The 24,040-nt window shown below is 40.3% G+C and overlaps 2 protein-coding genes across 2 annotated transcripts; both read left to right on the top strand.

Annotated features, from left to right (window-relative positions):
- Nucleotides 1–129: 129 nt before the first annotated feature.
- lix1l (limb and CNS expressed 1 like) lies at nt 130–13,786 on the top strand (the record flags this gene model as incomplete). The annotated part of the gene is made up of 6 exons (XM_083899660.1): nt 130–469; nt 3,641–3,804; nt 5,831–5,971; nt 9,525–9,620; nt 9,971–10,048; nt 12,643–13,786. 6 exons carry the CDS (start codon nt 130–132, stop codon nt 12,892–12,894), a joined length of 1,071 nt encoding a protein of 356 aa, XP_083755786.1. The 3' UTR covers nt 12,895–13,786.
- A 2,349-nt stretch (nt 13,787–16,135) lies between these two features.
- Nucleotides 16,136–22,574, top strand: sf3b4 (splicing factor 3b, subunit 4; the record flags this gene model as incomplete). Its single annotated transcript, XM_083899792.1, has 6 exons — nt 16,136–16,174; nt 17,389–17,517; nt 17,605–18,156; nt 18,735–18,899; nt 19,432–19,590; nt 22,402–22,574. The coding sequence occupies exons 1-6, from the start codon at nt 16,141–16,143 to the stop codon at nt 22,572–22,574; spliced, it is 1,212 nt and encodes a 403-aa protein (XP_083755918.1). The 5' UTR covers nt 16,136–16,140.
- Between the last annotated feature and the right edge of the window lie 1,466 nt (nt 22,575–24,040).

Genomic DNA, 24,040 nt, shown 5'->3' with positions numbered 1-24,040 from the left:
TGATTGACAAAAAGCCAGTGAACACACGGTTCATCCAGCTCCACGAACTGAGTCTCAGCCTCAAACCGTCTCCTTGATCGGTTCCCATTTTCCTTCAGACCGGGACTTCGCAGACGTTACGTCGGGACAATGGAATCTAACCTGATCCCGGACAGTGTCCGCCCTCAGCGGCTGCAGCCAGGTATTGGATTCGGCTCAGGACCGACCGGTACGCTGCGCTCCTCTCTCCGGCCCGGGGTCACGGTGCCCATCGCGCCGCTGCTGCCCTCTCCGGCCTCGCTGTCCGCTTGCTCGGGGCCTCCACCGCCGCCGCCTCCGCTGCAGTTCCACAGCCTGTACGGCGGTATCGGAGCCGGGCTGGGGCCGGGGGGTGTCGGCCACTGTAACCCGGGGAACCCGGCGGTGCTGAAGGAGGCTGTGGAGGCTGTGGTTCGCAGCTTCGCCAAACACACTCAAGGTTACGGCCGAGGTAACGTCCAGTGGTGATAATGTTCCGTTAAAAGTGCAAATAATACCGAGAGTTTAAAGAGAATAATGGGATAAATGTTTCAGTGTTTACTTGAGGAGGAGGAGGTTAGAGCAGAGACACTTAGACATGGACTAACAACAACACATATCAACTCATACTCACTGTAACATGTACTATAACATTATTATTATCTGATAAAACACCACTATAATGTTCATATTATTATTTTATATTGTTTAATTTTGACAGCGATCACACGATCAAATGTTATGGTGTTAGTGAAGTATTTAAGTGTCCTTTTAGCACTGAAAGTGTTCAATAGAACACTAGAAAATACATGTATTGTTAAAATAACACTATTTCAAAACAATACTATTCCTTAGTGTAATTAAAGGTGCATTATGTAATAAAATTAAAACAACTGGCCATAAAATCCTCCTAATATGTCACAGAGACTCAGGAATAATGTTCATATAACAAACTGATCAACAACAACAGTACAGACAAAATACTTGCATTAAAAAAAATCTTTTGCAGACTGCAAATCATGTTTATGTTTTGAAATCATTGCAGTCAGAAGAGTCTCAGCTGCCGAGCAACCACGGGTTGCCAGTCATGTCAGAAAACGAAACCTAAAAGACCTCGGTATTTTGAATTTGAATGTAGTCACCGTTTTTGGCCACATTTTTACATATGGCACCTTTAACTAATTTAGTATTAACATACTCTCTTTCAATGCTACTTTAACAGTTACAGTTTTAAATCACAACATGGTTATCGTTCACTCACATTAAAGGATTAACTCATTCCTCAGCTCTGGAAGATTCAGCCACAAACAATAAACTGTTATTTCTGTAAAACAACCAAATCAAACTCATGTAGTTTTACATTAACACTGTTAATGGTGTTATTACGCTGAACCTCACAACTAAAGGAAGATATGAGTGTGAAGCTGTTTGTTAAATCAGGTAATAAACTCTTTTTTCAATCAAATAATTAAAGCATCATATTTGATCTGAGCAGAATATTTGCAAGTGACACATGTTGATGGAATTCTTAAATAATAACAATAATAAAATAAAGTGTAATAAAATATACACAATGCACAAAGTAACAACAACCTTCACATTTAATAAATGTGATTGAATGTGATGATAATGAAAACCTAATGTTCATAGTTTACTCATCACTTCCCTCATCACGCTGCGTTTATTTACTGACACAGAACACATTTGGCAGCAGACTTAAAGAAACATTAGCCCCAAACGTTGCATTAATGTTGGCACTTGGCAGGTGTTCACGTCTTGTGCTAATAGGATTTATCTCCAAAAGATTGTCCCTCTGTGCTCTGACTAACAGCCTTCTTTTCTCCCTCCATCCCATTTAGGCTACTTAACACTGTCATCATTGGCAGCAGCTTTGAGAGTGGGATATATATTTTTTTATTTTAATCTTGCTCCAGTTTTGTGAAAGACATTTGGGAGAGAAACAGGTCGTTAGGCAAATTAGCATCTATCATATATTTTGGGTTTTGGAATACACGCTTCCACATTATGATATAATTTAGATTGTGATATAATCACAATTATCCAATTACCAGCGATTTCACAGGCGCTCCTTCTTTACCAAAACAAACAAACACAATAATAAAAGCAGCTATTTCTGTGTTCGGGAAAGACGCTTCAGTGAGACAGCCTACTTTGACATTAGTCTAACTTTTGAGAGGTATTTGCATTGTTTACGTCTAAAAATTATGAAAACATCGTGAAATCAGTCGTGCCAAGTTTTCTTCACCGCACAAGTCTGAGACCCTATCAAGACAATTGTCAGTGCATGTAATACATCACCCTCTGCTATCTGTCAGCATTTCCTGACTCTTTGTCCTTCAGCTGTAAGGAAATGCTTAAAACGTGACAAAAATAGACCTAAACTCTGTTATCTTATCACAGTCCTGGAATATTAATGCCCAGAAAAATAACTTGTCAGGATCAGAATTCGGTTTCTGTTTTAAGAAAAATGCATCTCGTAGCTCGTTATACATGTGGCGCCACTGACAATAAGATTAAAAAAAAAAAAAAAATTAAAAGTAAAACATCATATTAATGTCGAAACAATAACAACTCATACGGTCATAAATTTAAAGCTGTAGTGTGTAACTTGTAAACATAAACACATGTCTGTTACATTCAAACCATTGTCAAAGGAGTTCACACAATGCTAATGAAGCCTATTAGCGCCACATGTGTTTGTCAGGGTAGCAGTGTTAAGATATTGTGCTGCACACAGGAAGTGACGGTTTTCTGTTAAGACAACATTGTGGTAGTAAAGCGAGGCGGCTGCAGACGGGGTGGATGTACATGACTGAATACACAAGGACATATCAGAAGTGAAGTTTGACAGGATCACCACCCACCCCTGCACTGCTGGTGTATACGCACAAACGCTCCCTCAGTCTGGTCTGATAGTTTTGCTTGACAGAGTGTGTTTTCTGATGAAGGAAGCAGGAAACAAATAATGTTACATCGTTTTCTGTTCATGAAGACAAACGGAGGCAGAAAAATAACGACAACAACAAAAATCGGCAAGAGTTACGCACTGTAGCTTTAAAATATAAAGTTCAGTTCAACACAGTTAGAGCAATAACGGAGGGAGACACAGATTGTCTGTGACTGTATCGAACAGGGAAGGTTCAGCAGAAACGAGCAGAAGAGCCCTGGGTGAAGCTTGGTTGCACTCACGTGTCCCTGCAGACCCCAAACCCAAATCATTATTTATGACTCAGCTGCAAATCAAAGCTGCTTCTCTTTGTTGTTGTTTCCTCTTTTGAAGACGAGACTGTAACTTGTGCCTGTGAGCACATAAAGTGTCGTGTCGTGGGCGTGTTTCCTTAAGCGAGCAGCTCTTCTGACTGAGGTGATGCAGTATTTCCTTTTGGCAGCCACATAAATATTTTCAGGAAAATCCCCTGGCATCCTTTAAATGACCTCCCCCACCCCCCCACCATCCTTGTGTTTCCGAGAGGATGTTGCAGAGCACAGACGGGGTCTAACAGCACTCTAAATGTTCACAAAAGTCCATTTAGCTTTCATCACACTAATATCTCCTTTGTGTAAACAGGCTTAATGAGAACTTATTGCAATGTGACAACGTATTTACATCTCCTCTCTCCAGTAAACGTGGTGGAAGCTCTGCAGGAGTTTTGGCAGATGAAGCTGACCAGAGGGGCCGACCTGCGTAACGGAGCGTTAGTTGTTTATGAAATGGTTCCGTCCAACAGCCCGCCGTACGTTTGCTATGTTAGTCTTCCAGGAGGCAGCTGCTTCGGAAGTTTCCAGGTACGTTATCGGCACAGTTTCTGTTGAAACTCTTATGGCGCTTTTTCCTTTGTACAGTTCAAGCACTACACGACTCTACTCTACTCGGTTTGGTATCAGGCATGTCCTTTTGGATTACTATAGTACCTAGTATAAGTGGGCAGGGTCGTCATATGGAATTAGGTTTGTGTCAATATTGTCAAACAACACTTTTTAAGAAGCAAATAATATAAAAGAAAACATACCTGTTCTTTGCACTCCCTGATTTGTTCTTTGCACTGTGTTTTTTTTGTTTGTGGGCGGGTCTTAGGAAGCTGCCTGCTGATTGGCTACTGAGTTTTGGAGCGACAGCTCAATGGACTGAAAGTTGTAACAGGCTTGGAGTTGCTGTCCGTCTGAAACTTATAATTAAAATATATAATAAAGTACTGAAAGTAATAAAGTATCTAACGTTTTTCAGATTATAAACGTTAGGTGCTTACAATTATTTTGTCGGCTGTCGACGGGGAAAACTTGGGTAACGAGTTCCAGACGGACATCGGCTCCAAGCCTGTGACTACTTCCAGTCCATTGAGCTGTCGCTCCTAAACTCAGTCGCAGGCAGCTTCCTAAGGCCCGCCCATGGTCAGAATCGTAAACAAAAAACCACGGCACAAAGAAATTGACACAAATCTAATGCCATAGGTCGTCATAGCACATCTTTGCGAAACGAGTGACAAGCAAAGCAGTTGTTTTCAGTGTGAATGAATCGTTAGAATCAGCTAATTAAAAAGAGTAGTCCAGTACTTCCTGCATGACTGGAGCACAGACTCCGTCTGACACAGTCACTGAACTGAAATACAACTGAACAGGTTGTGGGATTCGACTCACGATCGCCGGCTTTCAGCAGTGCTGTCGCTAAATACACCAGACTCCTCTGTTATATTGAAGTTTTAGACATTTCCTTTGCTAAATGTTGGAGATTAACACATGTTTTCAGGTTTTTTTAAGTCTTTCTAACTGATCTACAGTTCGGCATTCTTCGGTTTGATTCTTGTGTTGGAAGACACTCTGACCAATCAGTGTCCGGGCAGTCTGTCAACATCACATTTTAGGCTGGCTTTACACGGCAACGCTCCCAGGTGAAACCGACAAAATATTTTATCAGATGTGCCTTTCGTTTAGACGGCGACGGCATTTTTGGGGCTTAAAAACGCAAAAAAATGAACCCACCTTCCAGAGTGGAAATCTTAAAAACGCTCCACCGTCGCGTTGAAAAACGCAAAAGTGTGCTCTGAGTTGCTCACGCTGGCTATCCTCCCATACGCGTTGACGTCAGATCCATGTGCAGTACAACAAACATGTCGGATTATATCCATCAGTCGGACATTCAAGTTGCCTTAGCTGCTCTGATACCTATCCAGGAGTCATTTCAGCAATTAAGCCGAGTTAATGTTTTGGTTTTCGACTGTGGGCTACTTCGCGCTACTAGAGAGAAGTAGAAGGATGTTTCAGCGCATGCGCGCGCTCCTGGTGTTGTTGTATGGTAATGCTTCACAGTGCCACCTAGCCACCTGGCATGCATACTACATCACATTTCACACACTTTTGCATCACCGTGTGCATGCAGATTTCCACCCAAAGACGCTCGTCTCAACGCGAAGTGGGAACGCAACGCCACTTTTGCAGTTTGTGTTCAGATCGTTGTCGTGTAAAGCCAGCTTTAGTATCGACCCAGCTCGCTTGGAACCTCGCCAGAGCTGCTACTAAAAAAAGCACCATGTACCAGGTACTATCACTGATGGAAAAGCAAAACAAACCTAGTAAAGCCGAGTCGTGCTAGAACTCTATGATGGAAAATCGCCATTAATACTGTATGATTGACTGAAACAAGCTTACAAAATATCAATAATGCTACAGCTGTATCATGCCAAATACCAAACACCAGACCAGCAAACAGTAAATAAAGACATGCACTGTTTCTAACTCCACATAAACTCCGGCTTCATCATGTAAAACTTGTGTATCTGCTGGTATCTGATGCATGTTGTCCCCCGTGCTTTGACAGTTCTGTCCCACCAAAGCAGAGGCGAGGCGCAGCGCTGCCAAGATCGCCCTCATGAACTCTGTTTTCAATGAACACCCCTCTCGCCGCATCACGGACGACTTCATCGAGAAGAGCGTGAGCGAGGCGCTGGCCTCCTTCAACGTGAGTTTATTTAAATACTTGAAATTGTCTCTGAGGTTTCGAGGGTATATTCACACAACACGTGTGACTGGAGCTGTGTCATAAATGTGTTGTGGATAAAGTAACACAGGTCCTTACAAAAGCACACTGATATTTGAAGCTCACTGGTTGCTTTGCAAACATTAACATGTGCCGTTATATTATGTTGAATAGAAGTGACTTGTATTTGGACTTGGCTCCTGTTTGGTTCCATTGAAAACAGATGTAGTGAATTTTCCAATGAAGAACAGTTAGAAAAGTAATGAAAGCTAAATATTCAGGATATGGCACAGAGTCATTGGCACGCTGCCACGCAGGAAAAGTTTCCAAATTCATTAATTAACAGAGTTAATATTAATACCAGTGACCTCTGTCAACCATATAAGGTTAACAATTATTATTATTTATTTATTTTAAATCCTACATCTGTATTGAGATCCCCACCAAAATCTAATTACTTCTTCCATAATCTACACCACATGGAAATGTCATATCACCCAAACTTGTTTTTTACTTTTGCTGTTCACAAACAAAAAGCACAACTTTCTTGGCAAAATTAAAAATAATCATATTTAACCTTTTTCTTTAATAAAAAAAAGGTGTTAGAGTACAATGACTAGTAAATTCATTCTGTGATCTAAAATTGTAACTAGATTATTTTTTACTACAACAATGTACAGTGAGATTATTCCAGGGGAAATGCACAAGGAATTCCTGGAATGTCTTTGATCTAAACAAAGTTACTCACTGCAAACGCTGCATTTTTTTTTGCTCCTAAATCATTTTGGTGTCTCTTTCTCCTCATATATCAGAAGAATACTGTGAATCTAGTAAGAGCTAAAACAATTATTCGTCAACTTTTTTGTAGATCGATTAATCGGATTTCAATTTTTTAGCTTCTTAAATGTGAATATTTCAGGTTTCTTTGCTCCACAAAACACATAAGTCCTTTAATCATTTTGGTTTGGACAAAACAAGACATTTGAGAACATCACCTTTTCAAGGTTTGAAAAACACTGATCAACATTTTCTGACATTTGATGGATCAAACGATTACTCGATTATGAAAGTAATTCCCTGGTATCCCTGGAATATCTTTAAAGGAGCCATATGTAAGAATGTGGCCAAAAACGGTTACTACACTCACATTCAAAATACTGCGGCGCGTCGTATCCGCCCCCCCCCCCCCCCCTCCCCTCCAGACTCGAGGTTGCCAGAGCAGTTGGCGTATCCTCCGTCAGCAACGAGCGAGGAGCGACTATGACGAGTGTTTTATCATAAATTCTGTTCTCTCAGTAAAGATGGAGATGTATTATAATTTATGGTAACATTGGCTGTTGACTAGGGATGGATCGGCAGGTGAGACTCTACTGACTGCAATGGTTGGTAGACGGCTGTAGGTGGCGCCACATGCCAAAGCATGATTTCAAAACACTATTTGCTGTCCGCAAAAGTTTTTTTAATGCAAATATTTTGGCTGTACTGTTGTTGTTGGTGAGTTCAGTATGACATATGAATATCATTCCTGAGCCTCTGTGGCATATTAGGAGGACTTTATGGCCAGTTGCTTTAGATTTATTGCACCTTTAAAGGGACACTGCGTAGTATTTATGGGTTTATATAACCCAAAATCCGCTTTTTCATACATATTATGTGCTCCTGCATTGTCTGGTCGCAGTATAATAGTTTTTGTTTCATTTTCGTAGTGTTTCAAAAAGTCATGTAAAATAACATGGCCACGGGCCGCTGTTGCATAGCCACTGTTAGCAGCGAGATGCCATGTTTCTACGGGAGCCTGTAAGGACAAGCCACAGAGAACAAATCAAGCGTCTCTTTACTTGTAGTGGAAGTCCGGCCTCCACTCTCTCCGCTTCGTCTGCTACGGCCGCGATAGCTCGCCCTCTCCCTTTCAGCCTCTCCTCTAGATGTCACTATAAACTACTTACTTCACCTTTAATCTTAAAGGTTGTCTCTGAGGGTGACAAAACGGAGAATCTGTGATCTAACCAAACTTACTCAGTGCCAACGTTGAGAGTGCGGTGTGCATTTTTGGCTCATAAAACATTTTATTGTGCATATCAGTACCTGTAGATCCATAGAATAGTCTGAATCTAGGGCTGTTATCTGACATTTATTCATAAAAAATCCTTAGATTTTTCAATTTCACTTAATAGGTCTTAATTTGTCCAAAATAAATATTAATTTGTCACTGTCTGTACGTAAACGCAGCGGTAGAGTAATACTTGTCTTTGCCAGTGGGTGGCAGTAGGGAGCGTACTTGTAGTCTAGAAGGCTGATAGTTTAGTTTGTGTGTGTCCTCCATTGTCAACAAAAAACAACATAACATCACTCTTTTCTTCTTCTGATGTGCAAAAAGCTGTGCTTGAACTTTGTTATGACTTCAAAGTGTCTGAGGCACTTCTAGGATGGGAATTCAGAATTTGAAGAGGTCTTTAAAGTTAGAGAGATGTTCCAGGTCAGAGACATCTGAATTGTGTACGTTTTGGAGCATTAGTTCTTTGAAAATGTCTTCTATGACCAAGCAAATTGGTATGGAAACAAATATATCTCGGAATGATATTGAATCCCATTTTTTCCCAATCAGAAATCAAATGGAGTTGAGATCTTGTGAGTTGGAATCAAATCAATTCAGGAAATCAGCAGCGACACTGAGCCATATATGACCTATGATATCAACCATGACCATGTTATCAGTGTGCAGGAAAGGACAGACATTAGGATTTTGACATGTTTTGGCAGTAAAAGCACACGTGTCACAGACGACATTAAACAATGGCTCGCTTCAATTCCTGTTTGTCTGCAGAGTGTCACAGTGAGCTATGGTGAACCCCTGAAACAAAGTGTGCTAAATAGAACTCAGCCATTATTCTTTTGTTAATGGACCAGACAAAAAAAAAAAAAAAAAACTTTTCTTAAAACCCACCTCTTTTTTTCTGGCTTTTTACACAGTGTTTTTACAGAAACACGTTGCTTTGATGTTGCACATGTTATTGCTCTTTACACTTGCTCCTTGTTTTATTGTCTTTTTTTTTGTTTATTACATGTTTTATTACCTTCTATTTATTTTAACGTGACTGCAGCACTTTTGACACACCATGTTTTTAGCAAATAAATTAGGATTGGATTGGATTTGGTAGCCGTGTGTGTGTGGGTTGAATGCTTTAAAGTGCCTGAAGGTGTGAAGGTGAGAGTGAATGGAGGTTCATCTCTGTGCGTTGGCTTTGTGATGGACTGCCTTTTACCATATGTTGGCCATGTGACCCTCATATGGAGGATATAGCGCAGACAATGGATGGATGTACATGTAATTTTCTTACTGTGACCTGTCACACTGTCTGAAAATGGCCTTTAATTTGAATTTAGTGTCCTCATACTCAAGGAAAACAAAACAATAAGAGAACATAATTAATCTAGTGGCGAAAAGACTAAGTGCATGAATCATGATGTACTATAAGAGTAAATTTGAGTTGATTAAAGAAACACAGTCACTAACTGCATATTTTCACACTGACAGGGAAACAGAGAAGAGGCGGACAATCCCAACACAGGAATCGGAGCCTTTCGCTTCATGCTTGAGTCCAACAAAGGGAAATCGATGCTGGAGTTTCAGGTGCATAAAATCAGGAATGTCTGTATCGTGTTAAGTGGCGCTTTGTGCTTCACACGACTGCAGTGAAGAAATAACAGCTGCAAGTTCTCAGCCCCAGATGCTGTACTAATATGTTTCACATGTGGTGAGCTTCGATGTGTTCAAATGAAACAAGATAATTAAAAATGATTTGAGATATTTTTGAATATTATGTAAGCAGCTCATGTTTGATACACTCTGTAACTTTGTGCATTCACTAACTGGACAGTGAACAACTGAAATCGGCACGCATGATTTAAATAAGTGAGTTAGTAAACGAGGAGAGTTTGGTTGTCATACGTCTGCTGACATGTCTGGCTCTGTGCGTTCAGGAGCTGATGACCGTGTTTCAGCTGCTGCACTGGAACGGAAGCCTCAAAGCCATGAGAGAACGACAGTGTTCCCGACAGGTACCGTTTGTGACTCCAGCCCATTTCACAGCTGGGTGCAATTATCCGACTACAGTAGTGGTTTTTCAGTGAGCTAATTATATGACAGCTCTTAACTGTTCACAGACAGATCCCACTTTTTTTTTTTTTTGCCCCTGTCACGATGAGAGCAAAGAAGAGCAGTGGGAAACCTGAAAACAAGGAGACCAGAAATACATTCTAACAAAGCTATCACATGGATTACAGTTAGTTAAGCTGTATTTACTCGTGAATCCTCACAGGAATCGAGATCTGCTCTGTACTCAAGACCAACAAATTACAAACAGTAAATAACTTTGCAGCTCATTGTTTCACAAAGGCTGTAGTAAATTATCTTCTGGGTTTGGGCACAGAGAAACCCAGAGTTTCAGGTTACATTTTCTTCACGCAGCACTGGACTGTGTTAAAGGGATAGTAAGGAAGTTGTATGACACAGACCCCAGGAATAGTGTTGATGCAACGTTGTTAAATCATTTAATGAGGCTCCAGTTCGGGGATCTCTCCCCGGTTTGGAGCCGAGAAAGTTCTGGGAGAGTTTGGGTCACATAACTAATGGGTTTTAAACCACAAACATGCATGCATATGTCACGTTAACAAGTTTGAACAATAAAACCACTGTTCCCACAGTTAGGCACTATTTTCTGGCCAGTGCAGCCGTGTAAGTCACAAGTCGTGGTGTTTCAGCTGTTTTTGTCACAGAGAGTGAGGGAAATTAAACAAACGAACATGTCCAACTAAGAAACTGATGATGAACCGTGGAGAGGAAATCCATCGGGTTATCTTTATGAGTACACAGACGAGGAACTTCACCAGAGAGAAAGAGAGATCTCGAAGGAAACTTAAGGGACAGGAAAAGACATCAGCCACAGAGGCTACTGGGAGCTAACAGCAGTTAGCATTTGGAAAAGTGGTCATTTGCAGGCTCTAGCAGGGACATTGCCATCATATATATATATAACATGTATCCACTGGACAGATAAATCCCCTGAGGCTGAAATTTTGTGAAGGACTCTGTGCTGCACTGTGGAGCCAAGAATAGAACTTTTCGCCGTTGCCCTCGCCAACACTCTCGCGTGATTTACGGACAAAGCGGAGCTCCGTGAGACAACAATTCCAGGAATTTAGCATCTTGTGACGTCCCAAGGAGCGTGGAAGTCAACATCGCATGTTTTGTAGGGCCTCCAGAGTCCCAAATATAAGGAATTTAAATTATTAAAAAGTTGATTTTGCATAATATGGGCTCTTTAACAACGTTGCATCCACTCTACTCTGTGTCAATCGACTGTATGTTCAAAAGTCCGAACGATCCCTTTAAGTGACAGTAACTATGTTCATCATAGGTATTGATATTGTGTACTGTAAATGGTGAATGACCCCAAAAAATGTTCAATCTTGTGAATCTGGCACAAAGGCTGAATCCCAATTCCACCCCTTAGCCCTCCCCCTTCCCACTACCCCTTGTTTTTGCGAGTTCATGTGAGGGGTAGGGCTGTCTCATTTCTCATAAGGGTTAAGGGGTAGGGCCAAGCCGAAGGGCTACGTACCCCTCGAAACGAAGCTTCCACAGGGCCACACTTGAAACGGAGGGCTTTGAGGAATTTCGCAGCTTCCGCCGCGTCACCTGTCAGCGAAGTTTAAAAGCTGGCCGTTAAAGACTCGCACAAATGTATTTTCAGTATTTTAATCACAACAGTCATGTGTAATGATTGTATTGCGGTCTTCTTCAATTGTCAACGGTGTTATATATGTATATATATATATACATATATAACACGTATCCACTGGACAGATAAATCCCCTGAGGCTGAAATTTTGTGTAGGACTCTGTGCTGTACTGTGGAGCCAAGAATAGAACTTTTCGCCGTTGCCCTCGCCAACACTCTCGCGTGATTTACGGACAAAGCGGAGCTCCGTGAGACAACAATTCCAGGAATTTTAGCATCTTGTGACGTCCCAAGGAGCGTGGAAGTCAACATCGCATGTTTTGTCTCCTAAACTTAGGTACTGGTAGGGCCTCCAGAGTCCCAAATATAAGGATTTAAATTATTAAAAAGTTGATTTTGCATAATATGGGCTCTTTAACAACGTTGCATCCACTCTACTCCGTGTCAATCGACTGTATGTTCAAAAGTCCGAACGATCCCTTTATGTGACAGTGATTTTCCAAAGTAACTATGTTCATCATAGGTATTGATATTTTGTACTGTAAATGGTGAAAGACCCCAAAAAATGTTCAATCTTGTGAATCTGGCACAAAGACTCGAGCTACGACCCATCCTTACCTGTGAGGACTAAGCCTTTGGTGGCTGCTCTTCATCTTGATACGGTCAGCTAGTTGCCAGGTGACCTGTTATTTGTAGAAACGTCCATTAAATCTTCCAAGGTCCAAGTGATTAGAGAAATCACAGATTTGAAGGTAAATTGCACTTTTAGAAAGTGCACAAACTTTTCTGGAAAATTAGTTTTGTAAATGTGTTAAAGCATCACAGACACATTGTCAAATTCCTTACCCGTCATGTCAGCAATAAAAACAGAAACCAACTAAATCCTGAATTAAACTCCGCTCCATTTTGCAGGAGGTGCTGGCTCACTATTCCCACCGGGCTCTGGATGACGACATGCGCACTCAGATGGCGGCCGACTGGGTGAACCGAGAGCAGAGCATAGCGAGCACCATTGCGCAGGAGCTGGCCTCCACGGAGCGGGAACTGGAGGATGCCAGGCTGGCGGGCAGAGAACTGCGCTTTTACAAAGAGAAGAAGGACATCCTGATGTTAGCGGTGGGTCAACTCAGCCAGGTCAACGCTGCCACTCTGCCTTCACACTAAAACCGTTCTGCGCGTGCAATCGTCCATCCACGCAGGATTCTCGGTAACAGTATTGAACTTTTCACAGAGATAAAGAAGAGGCATCTGAGTTTTTTTATTTTTGTATCTTGTGTTTTTTTTCTTCTTATGTCGACCAGGTAATCAGCCCTTGATTTTACAGTTTCTACATCTGTCCATAAAAGAAAAAACCCTCTGTTTCGCGTTTATATCGATTACCTCTGTGTGCCTAGTGATTGCGGGAAAACAGCACTTTTATACAATAACTGTAAATGTGCTCGGTCACTCCTGTTTTTGCCCACTGTTTCACAACTAAACCTGCCTTTCATCAGCGAATGTACAGGTCATGAGGTAAAATGACCAAACACGTATGAGGTCAAGATCATTCTTAAGTCAGACCTGTGCATTTATTTCATTATTTTGAAATAGGTGAAGTAATAAACGTGTAAAAACTTGCTCAAGAGCGTGCGAACCAGAACACAATCCTCGTGTCTACTAACAAGCTGATTTATTTCTAAAACATAAATAGCAAAAAACAACAACAATGTAAGGGATCAAATATCATAAATAATGACAGCACATTACACACAAAGTGAAGTTTAATGAAATCATCCGATCAGTTGTAATGAAAATGTCATTTTGCTCTGACAGCAGCTCAGGTTTCTGAAAAATCAGACGGCGAAAAACGTTACTTTCTTTCTTTGTAAAGGCTTTTATCAAATATATTAGTGTTATTTGTATGCTTGACGGCCACGACACTATCTGAATGTATATTCTCAGTGTGCTCTCAACTAAAGGACCTGTACAACGACGATGTTTTAGATTCTGGAACTGCTCTCGTTAGAACGTGTTTGTCGTGTGCTTCATCTGGAGCTGAGGAAATAAATCTGGTGAGGGTCTCAGCTGAAACTATAAATAGCCAGCAGTGGTGAAGGCCAAAAAGAGAAAGAAAAAAAGCTGTGGGATCTTCAGTGAAAATGAAGTTTCGCTTGATTCACAGTGCGTGAGTCATGTGTGACTCATTGTCGTCGATACAAAACAGCACTTGTGGTTTTTGTTTATTAACATATTGGAAGAAGGGTTTGGTTCTCAGTGGCGCTGGTGAACGTCCATGAGCTCAAACCGTGAGTGTAACTCACACTTTCTCGTCACCTGTCGCATGTTTTCTTTATAGAAGGACCTGATCTCTTTGAAAACGCAGATATCCTTTTATTTGCCTGTATGATATATTATATCTCCAATGTGTTTTATGACATAATTAAAATGAAGGGCGTTTGAAAGAGAAGCTTTTCTTTTAAAGACCCCGTTCAAAAGGGAGCCAGAGTTTAATTGATCGTGTGTGCAAACACGGCCAGCTGCTTATGCAAGTCACACAGCGGGAGAGGGCTTGTGCTGCTGCTGCGCCCCAGTGTTGATCGACAACAGCCGAAACTGATTAGACAACATTTTTACGGACGTGGAGACTGCGAATAAAAAACAAAAGATACAGGAATGTAGAATGATTAAAGCCAGACCAGTTTTAAAATTCTGTTGCTGTAAGTGTTCTCTGCAATGGTTGTGCCTTTATGGAATTGGTAACATGCGTTTGTTGGGCTTTTTAAATTTCCTTTAATGGGGTCTTAAAAAAACACTTCTTTTTCGGTTTGACATGTAAATGGGATAATCCAGCATATAGATTACATACAGTATTAACTGTTGCAATACCTTTAATATGTGATGATGAAGGGTTTATTACTACCTTTGGTATACTTTTATAACCGTTATATATTGTTGAGTTGGTACTCCGCTTCATGTTTAAATGGTGACAGGTGAAGTGATGGAACACACACCCAACCTCACAGCTCTGCAGCTTGAATACTGTCGCGTTAATCTCACTTTTTCAGATGGAAGAATCCAGGAAACAGTTTTTGAGCGATTGCTTTTGTCCCGTGAACCGATTCCAAGTCCAGCCTGAGGACAAACTGTGTTGTCTGTGCCACACTTAATTCATGAGGAGTATTCAGATGAGTGACATGAATGAGGCTGGAGATCTTGAATTGTGCATTTTTGTGTGTTTTTCCCTCTCATTTAGATGCTTATTTTGTGTTTTTGTGTTTGTTTTTACCATAAGCCATCAGTGTCAGAGCTCAGTTCTTATAAATGCCTTTGGACCTTTCTTTTGTGATCTTTATCAATGAAGGCTTTTTATAAAAAAAAAAGAAAAGAAAAAAAAAGAACTGTATATTTTTGCTATCCATTTTATAAAAATAAAAGTGGGATTTTCAAGTTTTGGTTTTCATGCATGTTGTGTTGATTACGTTTTGTTTTTCTATGTTTCTTATTCGATACAGTATTGTTTGAAGTGTTTTTGAAGACCTTTATTCTATGTATTTTCTATAAGCATTTTGTATTTCATGTTTATACCTTTAGTAGATTTATATGATGTAATAAATTGACTGATAAAATGTTTTTTATGTGTGTCATGTCACTTGTGCTGCTTTTTGATCCTCAACGACAATGATAAAGTAAATAAATGCAGACAAGGCAAAATCTAAATAACAAAAACGAGATCTTGATTTAATCAATACTTAATCTCTCATTTTCAGTGTTAACAAAAGCTATTCACAGCAAACAACCTGGCACTTATATTCTCCTTCTTATCCATAACAGCAACTTCAAACATAAAGTCTAAGTCACGTAAATGAACTCTCACCAACACAAAGAACAAGGAGTCGTGCAGCAGATGGTGAAGCTCCCACTGCCTGATCTCAGCTTCATGTGTGGGATTCAGGTGGGATTACACGAGACAGCCTACATTTCAGTGGAACTGGTACATTTCTGATATGTACAGTCTGAAAAGAGGATTATTGAAGCTTCAACAGGTGGTCACCTTAAATCTGGATTTGTTTATTTTAAAGCTTACTGCTATTAGCTTGGATTTAAAGGATAAACAATTCCTAGGATTATACCGAAATGTTTATTTAATGTTCTATCAAAGCAACTGACAAAAAATATTTTATTTTGTTTTATTTTATTTTATTTTATTTTATTTTATTTTATTTTATTTTATTTTATTTTATTTTATTTTATTTTATTTTATTTTATTTTATTTTATTTTATTTTATTTTATTTTATTTTATTTTTTTATTATTTTTTTATTTATTATTTTTTTATTTTTTTTATTTTTTTTACCATTTCCGCCTCCGGTACGCAGCGCAGGAAGAGGCGGGGCTTCAGTCCACAACGCTTGCCTTCCGTTGTTCATTCAACATGGCAGCGGGACCAATTTCAGAAAGAAACCAAGGTTAGTGCGTCATTTATAGACACTTTTTCATTGCTTCGTTGTAATTATTCATACAATAACACGTAGGATACACTTCAAACTCCTCGCCCTGTTATGTTGAGTGTTGTAGGACGACTAGTTACTCAACAGTTTATGGTAAACCGCGGCTCGATCACATGGAAGTCGGTGTTAGCCTAGCTTGCTAACGTTAACAAACATCTCATCTTACTTTAATTAATCAGAACCACTCAGAAGAAGTCAGATGATTGATTTATTAAGTGCAACTGTTCATGTCGTTAGCACATTAAAATAAAAACTTAGGCCATGGGGGTAATCTGTTTGCTTTGCAAGTTATCTTAACAAAGCTAACAGCTACTTCTTGCACAATATTAATTCAAATAAATTATAACACGTGTAACACTTTGTGTATAATATGAGTTAGATGTTATCTTTTTTATCATGGTTCGTTTCACCAGCAAGTGTTTGAAAATGAAGGTTGTTGCTTTCAGTATTCAGGTTGTTTTCAAGTGATGAATGTAAAATTGGAAAACTTTTAGAAAATCTGTGAGAATCAGCAACTGAATGTCGGGTTTGTTGATTGGTTATTCTGTTATAATTCAAGCATTCATAAAAATCCAAAGTAATGATTTTGCAGTTTTTAATTGGTCAATGATTAAACTGAAAGTAATCCAGTAGTTGTTTAGTGCGTAAAATGTCAGAAAATGTTAATCTGTGTTTACCAAACCTAGAAATAATGATGTTCTCAAATGTTTTGTGTTGGCCGAAAACCAAAATAGTTCATATTTATAGTTTTAATTATATCTGTTATATGGAGCAAATAAACCAGAAAATATTCAGGTTGAAGCTGAGAAATGTTCTCGGTTTTGCAAAAAAACAACCTCAAACTGATTAACCGATTATCAAAATAATTAGTAAAGTTCTAAGGCTGTTACAAAATTTACAGTTGATACAGATTTTTTTTAATTGGATTAATTCAATCTGGAATGCAAGGGAACTATGAAACCTGAATCAAATCACATTTAGTCAGATTTTCACAAATGCCAGTTAGCGAGGCATGCAACACTGATTTCAAAACTGTGCCTGAGGTTTCCTCTTTTGTCGAATTTGGCTTGATGGAGTGATTGTTTGGAGAGTGATTATGTACCTCCATTTTCTATTAATCCATGTTTAAAAGCTGCATGTCACAACAAGTGTATTTATTCTTTTTTTTTCAGACGCCACTGTTTATGTTGGCGGCTTGGATGAGAAAGTATCAGAGCCGCTACTATGGGAGCTTTTCCTGCAGGCTGGTCCTGTGGTCAACACACACATGCCCAAAGACAGGGTCACAGGACAACATCAAGGTGAGTAGATAAGCCAACCCGACATTTCTTAAAGATTCTCAAGCATAGCTGACAATCATGGAGCTGACGTTTTTCCTTCCTCACCAGGATATGGTTTTGTGGAGTTCCTCAGTGAAGAGGATGCCGACTATGCCATCAAAATCATGAATATGATAAAGCTGTATGGCAAACCAATTCGAGTCAATAAAGCCTCAGCCCACAACAAGAACTTGGATGTGGGTGCCAACATCTTCATTGGTAACCTGGATCCAGAGATTGATGAGAAACTGCTCTACGACACATTCAGTGCTTTTGGCGTAATCCTCCAGACGCCAAAGATCATGCGAGATCCAGACACAGGCAATTCCAAGGGTTATGCTTTCATCAATTTCGCCAGCTTTGACGCGTCAGATGCTGCCATTGAGGCCATGAATGGTCAGTACCTCTGCAACAGGCCCATCACTGTGTCTTACGCCTTCAAGAAGGATTCTAAAGGGGAGCGACACGGCTCGGCTGCAGAGCGACTCCTCGCTGCACAAAACCCTCTTTCCCAGGCAGACAGGCCTCACCAGCTGTTTGCAGATGCTCCACCAACATTGACGGCATCAACACCAGTCCTGACCTCAATGGGAGCTGGGATGCCCATGCCTGGAATGGGAGGTAATGAAAGCCTGTGTTTCAACAGGGTAGAAGAGAGAGTCAATGGTGTTTTATGTACAATTTCACTTGCATCGATTTTGACCACATTATCATTTTGGTGGGGGGAAAAAAGTTGCTACCTCATGATGTCAGTTCACATGCACATTGAGCAGATTATGTAGTGAAATATAATGGTGTGATAGTTGTATTTGAATGTCATAATCCATCATCCATACATCTGTTGGCTGTGTGTCTTTGAAAGTCATATTCCTCCTGTTGTATGTAGTTTGCTCTTAAATGTAAAAGTTTTTGCTGATTTTTCAACATGTCACGTATTTAGTTACAAATACTGTGATTTGCTTATTTGTTTTTTTCTCTAAATTTTTTTTTTTTATGGCTGTAATCAATGGTGGCGTTATATTTTTATTGAATAATGGTTACACATTGTGTAGTTGAAGGTGGTCTTCTGATTGTATTTTCTTCGTAATAGGTGATAATGAGATAAACTTATCAGATGACGAGTTGACTTTGTTGTGCGTTGGTGGAAAATGAAATTCATGCATTAACTAAGACTGTAATTGCAACTTATTTCTCTGCAGGTATGCCACCTCCTTCTGGTTTCCCTCCTGTTCCTCCCCCGGGGTCAATGCCTCCAAACATGCCCCCATCTATGTCCATGCCCCCAAATGCTGGGGGACCCGGCCCACAGGGTGGTGGTGGACCTCCACCTGGACCACCACCCTTCCCTGGCAGCATGCATCCAGGTAATCACCTCTTGATGCTAAAATGTATATGCAAAGTCAACTTGTGTAAAATAGTGTTGACCGTAAGTGACTGCTGTTATTCCTCCGTATTATTAAACTGTAGATACATTTTCATGGCTCCTGGTCTTGACGTCACCAGTAAGAATCTGAATTTGAAGCCCCCAGATTTGGCCAGCACCATGTTGACAATTTGCAAACATGGAATCAGTGAGATAACATGTAGTAAGGTTCCTATTGGGTGATACTAGCTGTCAATCACACTGGTATCCACTTTTTTTCGTGGAAATTTAAAATCATTTATAAATTTGACAAAACAATATGATTGGTACCACTAACTCCTTGGGAAATTGTTTGCCGACGTTTTACATCAAGTGAGAAGTTGACAAATTCTCTCATACACTCCCATGCAAATTAGTTGTTTTTACAACCATCAGTCACCCACTGTTGGCTGTTAAATAAATTTTTTCTTCCCCGCTGGCAGACGTGGATGACTAAGTCTGTGCTCATACACTTCATTACCTTTGTGACACAGGTATGCCTCAGATGCCCATGCCTCCTCCTGCTCCTCCTGGCATGGTTCCTCCTCCTCCTGCTCCTCCGGGATCAAATCAGCCACGGGCACCACTGCCCCCCGGCATGCCTCCACCCCCACCTATGGGCATGCCACCCAGAGCACCATATGGACACATGGGTGAGTACTGCAGCACCTTGTTATTAATTAAAAGCCTCTCTATCCATCTCCAGCTTAAGGAAGAAATGCTTATACTTTTGAGTGTCAATAATTGTTCTTCTTCATGGCTGTATTATACAGCAGAATAGATTTAATGATTTGTTGTATTGACACATACCGACATTGCCATGACTACCAATAGCCTCTGACACTCATTACTTCTGCTTATAATATTGTATAGAGTGAGTATTGCTATTGGCTGTGGAGTGAGCAAATAACCAGAGGCAGTTTTCTCCCTATTAGTTTAGTTCAGGGGTGTCCAAACTTTTTGCAAAGAGGGCCAGATTTGGTAAGGTGAAAATGTGTGGGCCGACCATTCAGCCTGACATTCTTTGAACCAATAACATTAAATGCAAATTATCTATTTTATGACATTTTTATTGCAAATGACACCCTTCATTTTTTTTTCATTTTCAAGTTTTTATCAAAATCACTCTGCCTTTTGTATTTGAAGACCACATAAAATGAAGAGAAAGTCTGTCTGGAAAGAAACACTTTAGCGAATATTAAACAAATATAAGTTCATTTGAAACATTAGATATTATTCACTATTAAATGCTCGCTGTAAAGTTCAATTCTAAACGGTGGTTTTGATCACGAAAAATCATTTAATTAAGATTTTAGAATTTATTCAACTCAGAGGACTAAACACATCATGTCTGCACTAATGTGAAGGGTGACACTGAGATCTTGACTGCAGTATGTAGTCCAGTTCTGCCTCAAAAACAGTGGTTTTATTGCGCGAGACGTCACACAGGTGAGAGTCACTTAGGGTGCTTTCACATCTATAGTTCGATTGCTTTGGTCCGCACCGGTCAGAAAAATGTTACAATGTAGCAAACGGACGTGGGTACGGTTTGCTCTATCATATGCAGAGTTCTAAACGAACCAAAATAGACCGCAAAGACCATCGGCACTGGAACCAGACTAACCCCCGATTCCCACCGGGCGCATCACCGCCGCGGAACTTAATCGCCGCGATCACAGGAAGCTGATCGCTGGTTCGCTGAATATGGCTGGCTCGCAAGGCAGTGCTTACTGCAGCGCTGCACTACTGTAACGTTCCCCGTGGGGATTGGCGCTGAGTAGAGGACAGTGCAAAACTGCCGGTGAAAATTTGAACATGTGCCGCAATTGGCCCCCAGGCCGGACTATGGACATGTCTGGTTTATTCCATACCACAGACTGTATACAATCACTATTATACTATCACTAATGGAAAAGCAAAATAAACCTGAGTAGAGTCGGGCCAAGTCGTGCTAGAACTGTATAATGGAAAAGTGCCATTAGTCTGAAGAACTACTGCATGTTCGTCTTTGCCTTCTTCTCAGTGCCTTCTGTTTCTTCTACAGCTTACATGGTCACTCCCACTAATGACTCAATGTTTCTGATGTAAAGACCAAGTATTTTTGGTTTCTGCTGAGAACCTCCTTTTTAGATTCCGGACTGATTTATTTTCTGCGTAATTATGCTGACTGGTTAAAAATTTTTCAAAAAGTTTTATGTTTGATAACTTAAAGACAGCTAGTATCGTTCAACAGTCGTGCATTTGTGAGTTTTCCATCTCATGGCTTTTAGCAAATGAAAGACCATTTCCATTTTTTATATAAAGAATATAATGTCTGTTATATTAGGCCGTAGCTCCTGTTCTGGCTCTTGTTTACCACAAGGAAACAATACAATAAATTCACAGTACCACATTGGGAGGCAACAGTATTCGGTATTTTACCAAACCGTTCAATACACCCTGTTCAGTTCAATGCATCGCGGCAACCAACCAACCTATTTCAGGCCATCAAAAAGCTTTTTCAAAACTTTGTTCCGCCGTGCATGCTGTGCGATTAGATCCGCTCAGGAGCAGAGACGTGAGAGCAGTGCAGCACTCGGTGCCATTCTCTGCTCATGCCGCCTCCAGAGCCAATCAGTCCTCTGCATGCAAATGCTGAGCGCTGCCTGAACAGTGCAGAAACAATGGCAGGTGAACTTGACTCTGAAAAAAGAAAGTTTGAAGAGGCACCGTCTTCGTTTAAGTCCACTGTGTGGGATCCTTTTTGGTTCATTGTAGATTACAATGAGAATGGAAAAAGAACCACGGTGTGCTAGGGCTGGGCGATGGATCAATATAAAAAATATATTGATATTGCTTTGATTTCAAAAAAAGTACTCCTGTTGTTCTACAGTTTACATTTTATTTGAACAGCTGAGGATTTATTCATGAACCAGGTCAAAAAAACTGTTTATTATTTATTCACTTGATTTCACTGAAATGGCTGGTTTCAATACAACTACTTGTGACGTGTCACATTTGAATTTCACAACTCTCAATTTGCGGAAAAAATATTGGGATATATATCGCATATCAATATTCAGTCAACATATATCGGAATATGACTTTTGGTCCATATCACCCAGCTTTACAGTGTGCAAGCATCGGTTATGCACCACAGTGAAGTTAGTTTTAAGTTGGAGATTCGACAGACATTTGCTCCGGTTAAACGGCTTCTTTGCTCCTACGAAACTTTATATTTCATTTGTGTGTTTGCAGTTTAATTTGATCTGATTGATTGATCAGTAGTAGTTTTATATTAAGATATCAAAGCCATACAGTTACCGTGGCCTAAAAACTGAGATATATATATACTGAACTGTGGGAAAACTGTACCGTTGCATCCCTAGTACCGCATAACAATATGATATGCAAACGAAGGAAAATGAGCACATCATACAATTAAGAAAAGAGCAGAAAAGAAAAGCTGTCTTTGTTTCTTCCAGGTCCGCCTGTTCCTCCAGGTATGAGAGGCCCACCTCCTCCCATGCCTCCACCTGGCTATGGAGCCGGCCCCCCTCGTCCACCTCCTTTTGGTCTTCAGAGAGGACCTCCAATGCCACCAAGGCCCCCTGGTGCTCCACCACGCATTCCTTTGCGAGCACCAATGCCACCGTAATCCATCTCAGACCGCAGAAAACGGCTTCACATCTTCCTTTTTTTTTTTTTTTTAAAACCCCCCATCCTTAGATTTGCTCATATTTGATATCGTGAGAATAATTTAACCACCTCTTTGTATTTTTTTGGTCACTGTACAGATAAAAGACTTGATTAATAAAGTTTTTAGTACAATCTGAGGATGTAATTCTTCTAGCGCTTAAAGAGGCACCTGACACCTCATGTCCCCAGCTGTTCTGGGTTTATTTTTGTTTGGTCTCCTTTCTGTGAAGAGTAATGCTCTTCTCTTTATTGTTTTTTTTAGATACGGAACCATGCGACTCCTTTGTGCTGGAAATTGATTTCAAATTCATTTTTCCATGAAAAGCTCACCCTTTTTGCTACGGTAATATATAAAAATACGCCTATAAGGGGACATTGTAATCATGATGAAGTTTATCTATCAGCATTGTGCTGTGCAATCAGTTTTAATATCATCATGAAAGTTTCTAGTCGAATAACACCAAATATAATCCTCTCTTTCTGTAGAGCTACAGAAAAATGTCTTCATATATGGTGATACATTCCCCAATAGCTCCTGATATATATATATATATATTTTTTAAAGCTAATTTTTCGGCTAATGAAAAGTAAAATAACTGGTACAATCAGGTAATTGTATCAGTTCTAAACAATTTAAGTATTATTTTATCGTCAGTCATTCATCTTTAAGTGTAGTTTACTGTCTCTCACTTCCTGTTTAACTGAAAACATTTGTACAATGCACTCCACTCTTTCTCAAACACTGCCCTCAGTGCAGGTTATCAGGACAAAGCCCAGAATCCAGAGCAGTTTGTTTCATCCCATTATTTATGACTAGGTTCCCCCGAGACTCCCACACTCACACCCAAATCTAATAAACCCTACAGAATATTGTTTTGCAGTACACAAGCAATACGCTCGTAAATGCGGTAACAATGTCGGAGAGCTGAACTAAGCGGCTGCTTCTAGTGTGTGTAGTCTAGATATTTTCAGATATCTTTAGATCTCTAAATAGTGATTTGGTTTTGTTTTGGAGTAGAAGATTTGCTCATTTAATGCACATCTGCCATGGTCCTTAACCAGTCATTAACTAGGTAACTTGTTCAATTCAGGTTCAGTATCACCACTCTTTCTGCATGTTCTCTCCGTAGTATGGGGATTAGGTAAACTGGACACTGAATTGACCGTGGGAGTGGATGGTTGTTTGTCTGTGGTCCTGTGACAGACTGGTGTGCCCCGCCTTTCGCCCCCTGTCTGCTGAGATTGTCACACTCGCGTGGAGGATTGAGTGGTAAAAGATGGATTGATCGGTATCAATAATAGTCCGACACTGGCTGCTCTGAGACTGTGGGAGGGCGCCCCCCCCCCCCCCCCCCCAACCCAAATCAAATTCAGTTTAGGGCCCCATAAAGGCTTTGGCCGGCAATGCTGTAATGTTGTCACGGG

This window comes from Microchirus variegatus (genome assembly GCF_963457635.1).
Source record: "Microchirus variegatus genome assembly, chromosome: 13".
Taxonomy (NCBI): domain Eukaryota; kingdom Metazoa; phylum Chordata; class Actinopteri; order Pleuronectiformes; family Soleidae; genus Microchirus; species Microchirus variegatus.
The sequence above is the reverse complement of the archived record's forward strand: the minus strand, read 5'-3'. Positions and strand labels throughout refer to the sequence as shown.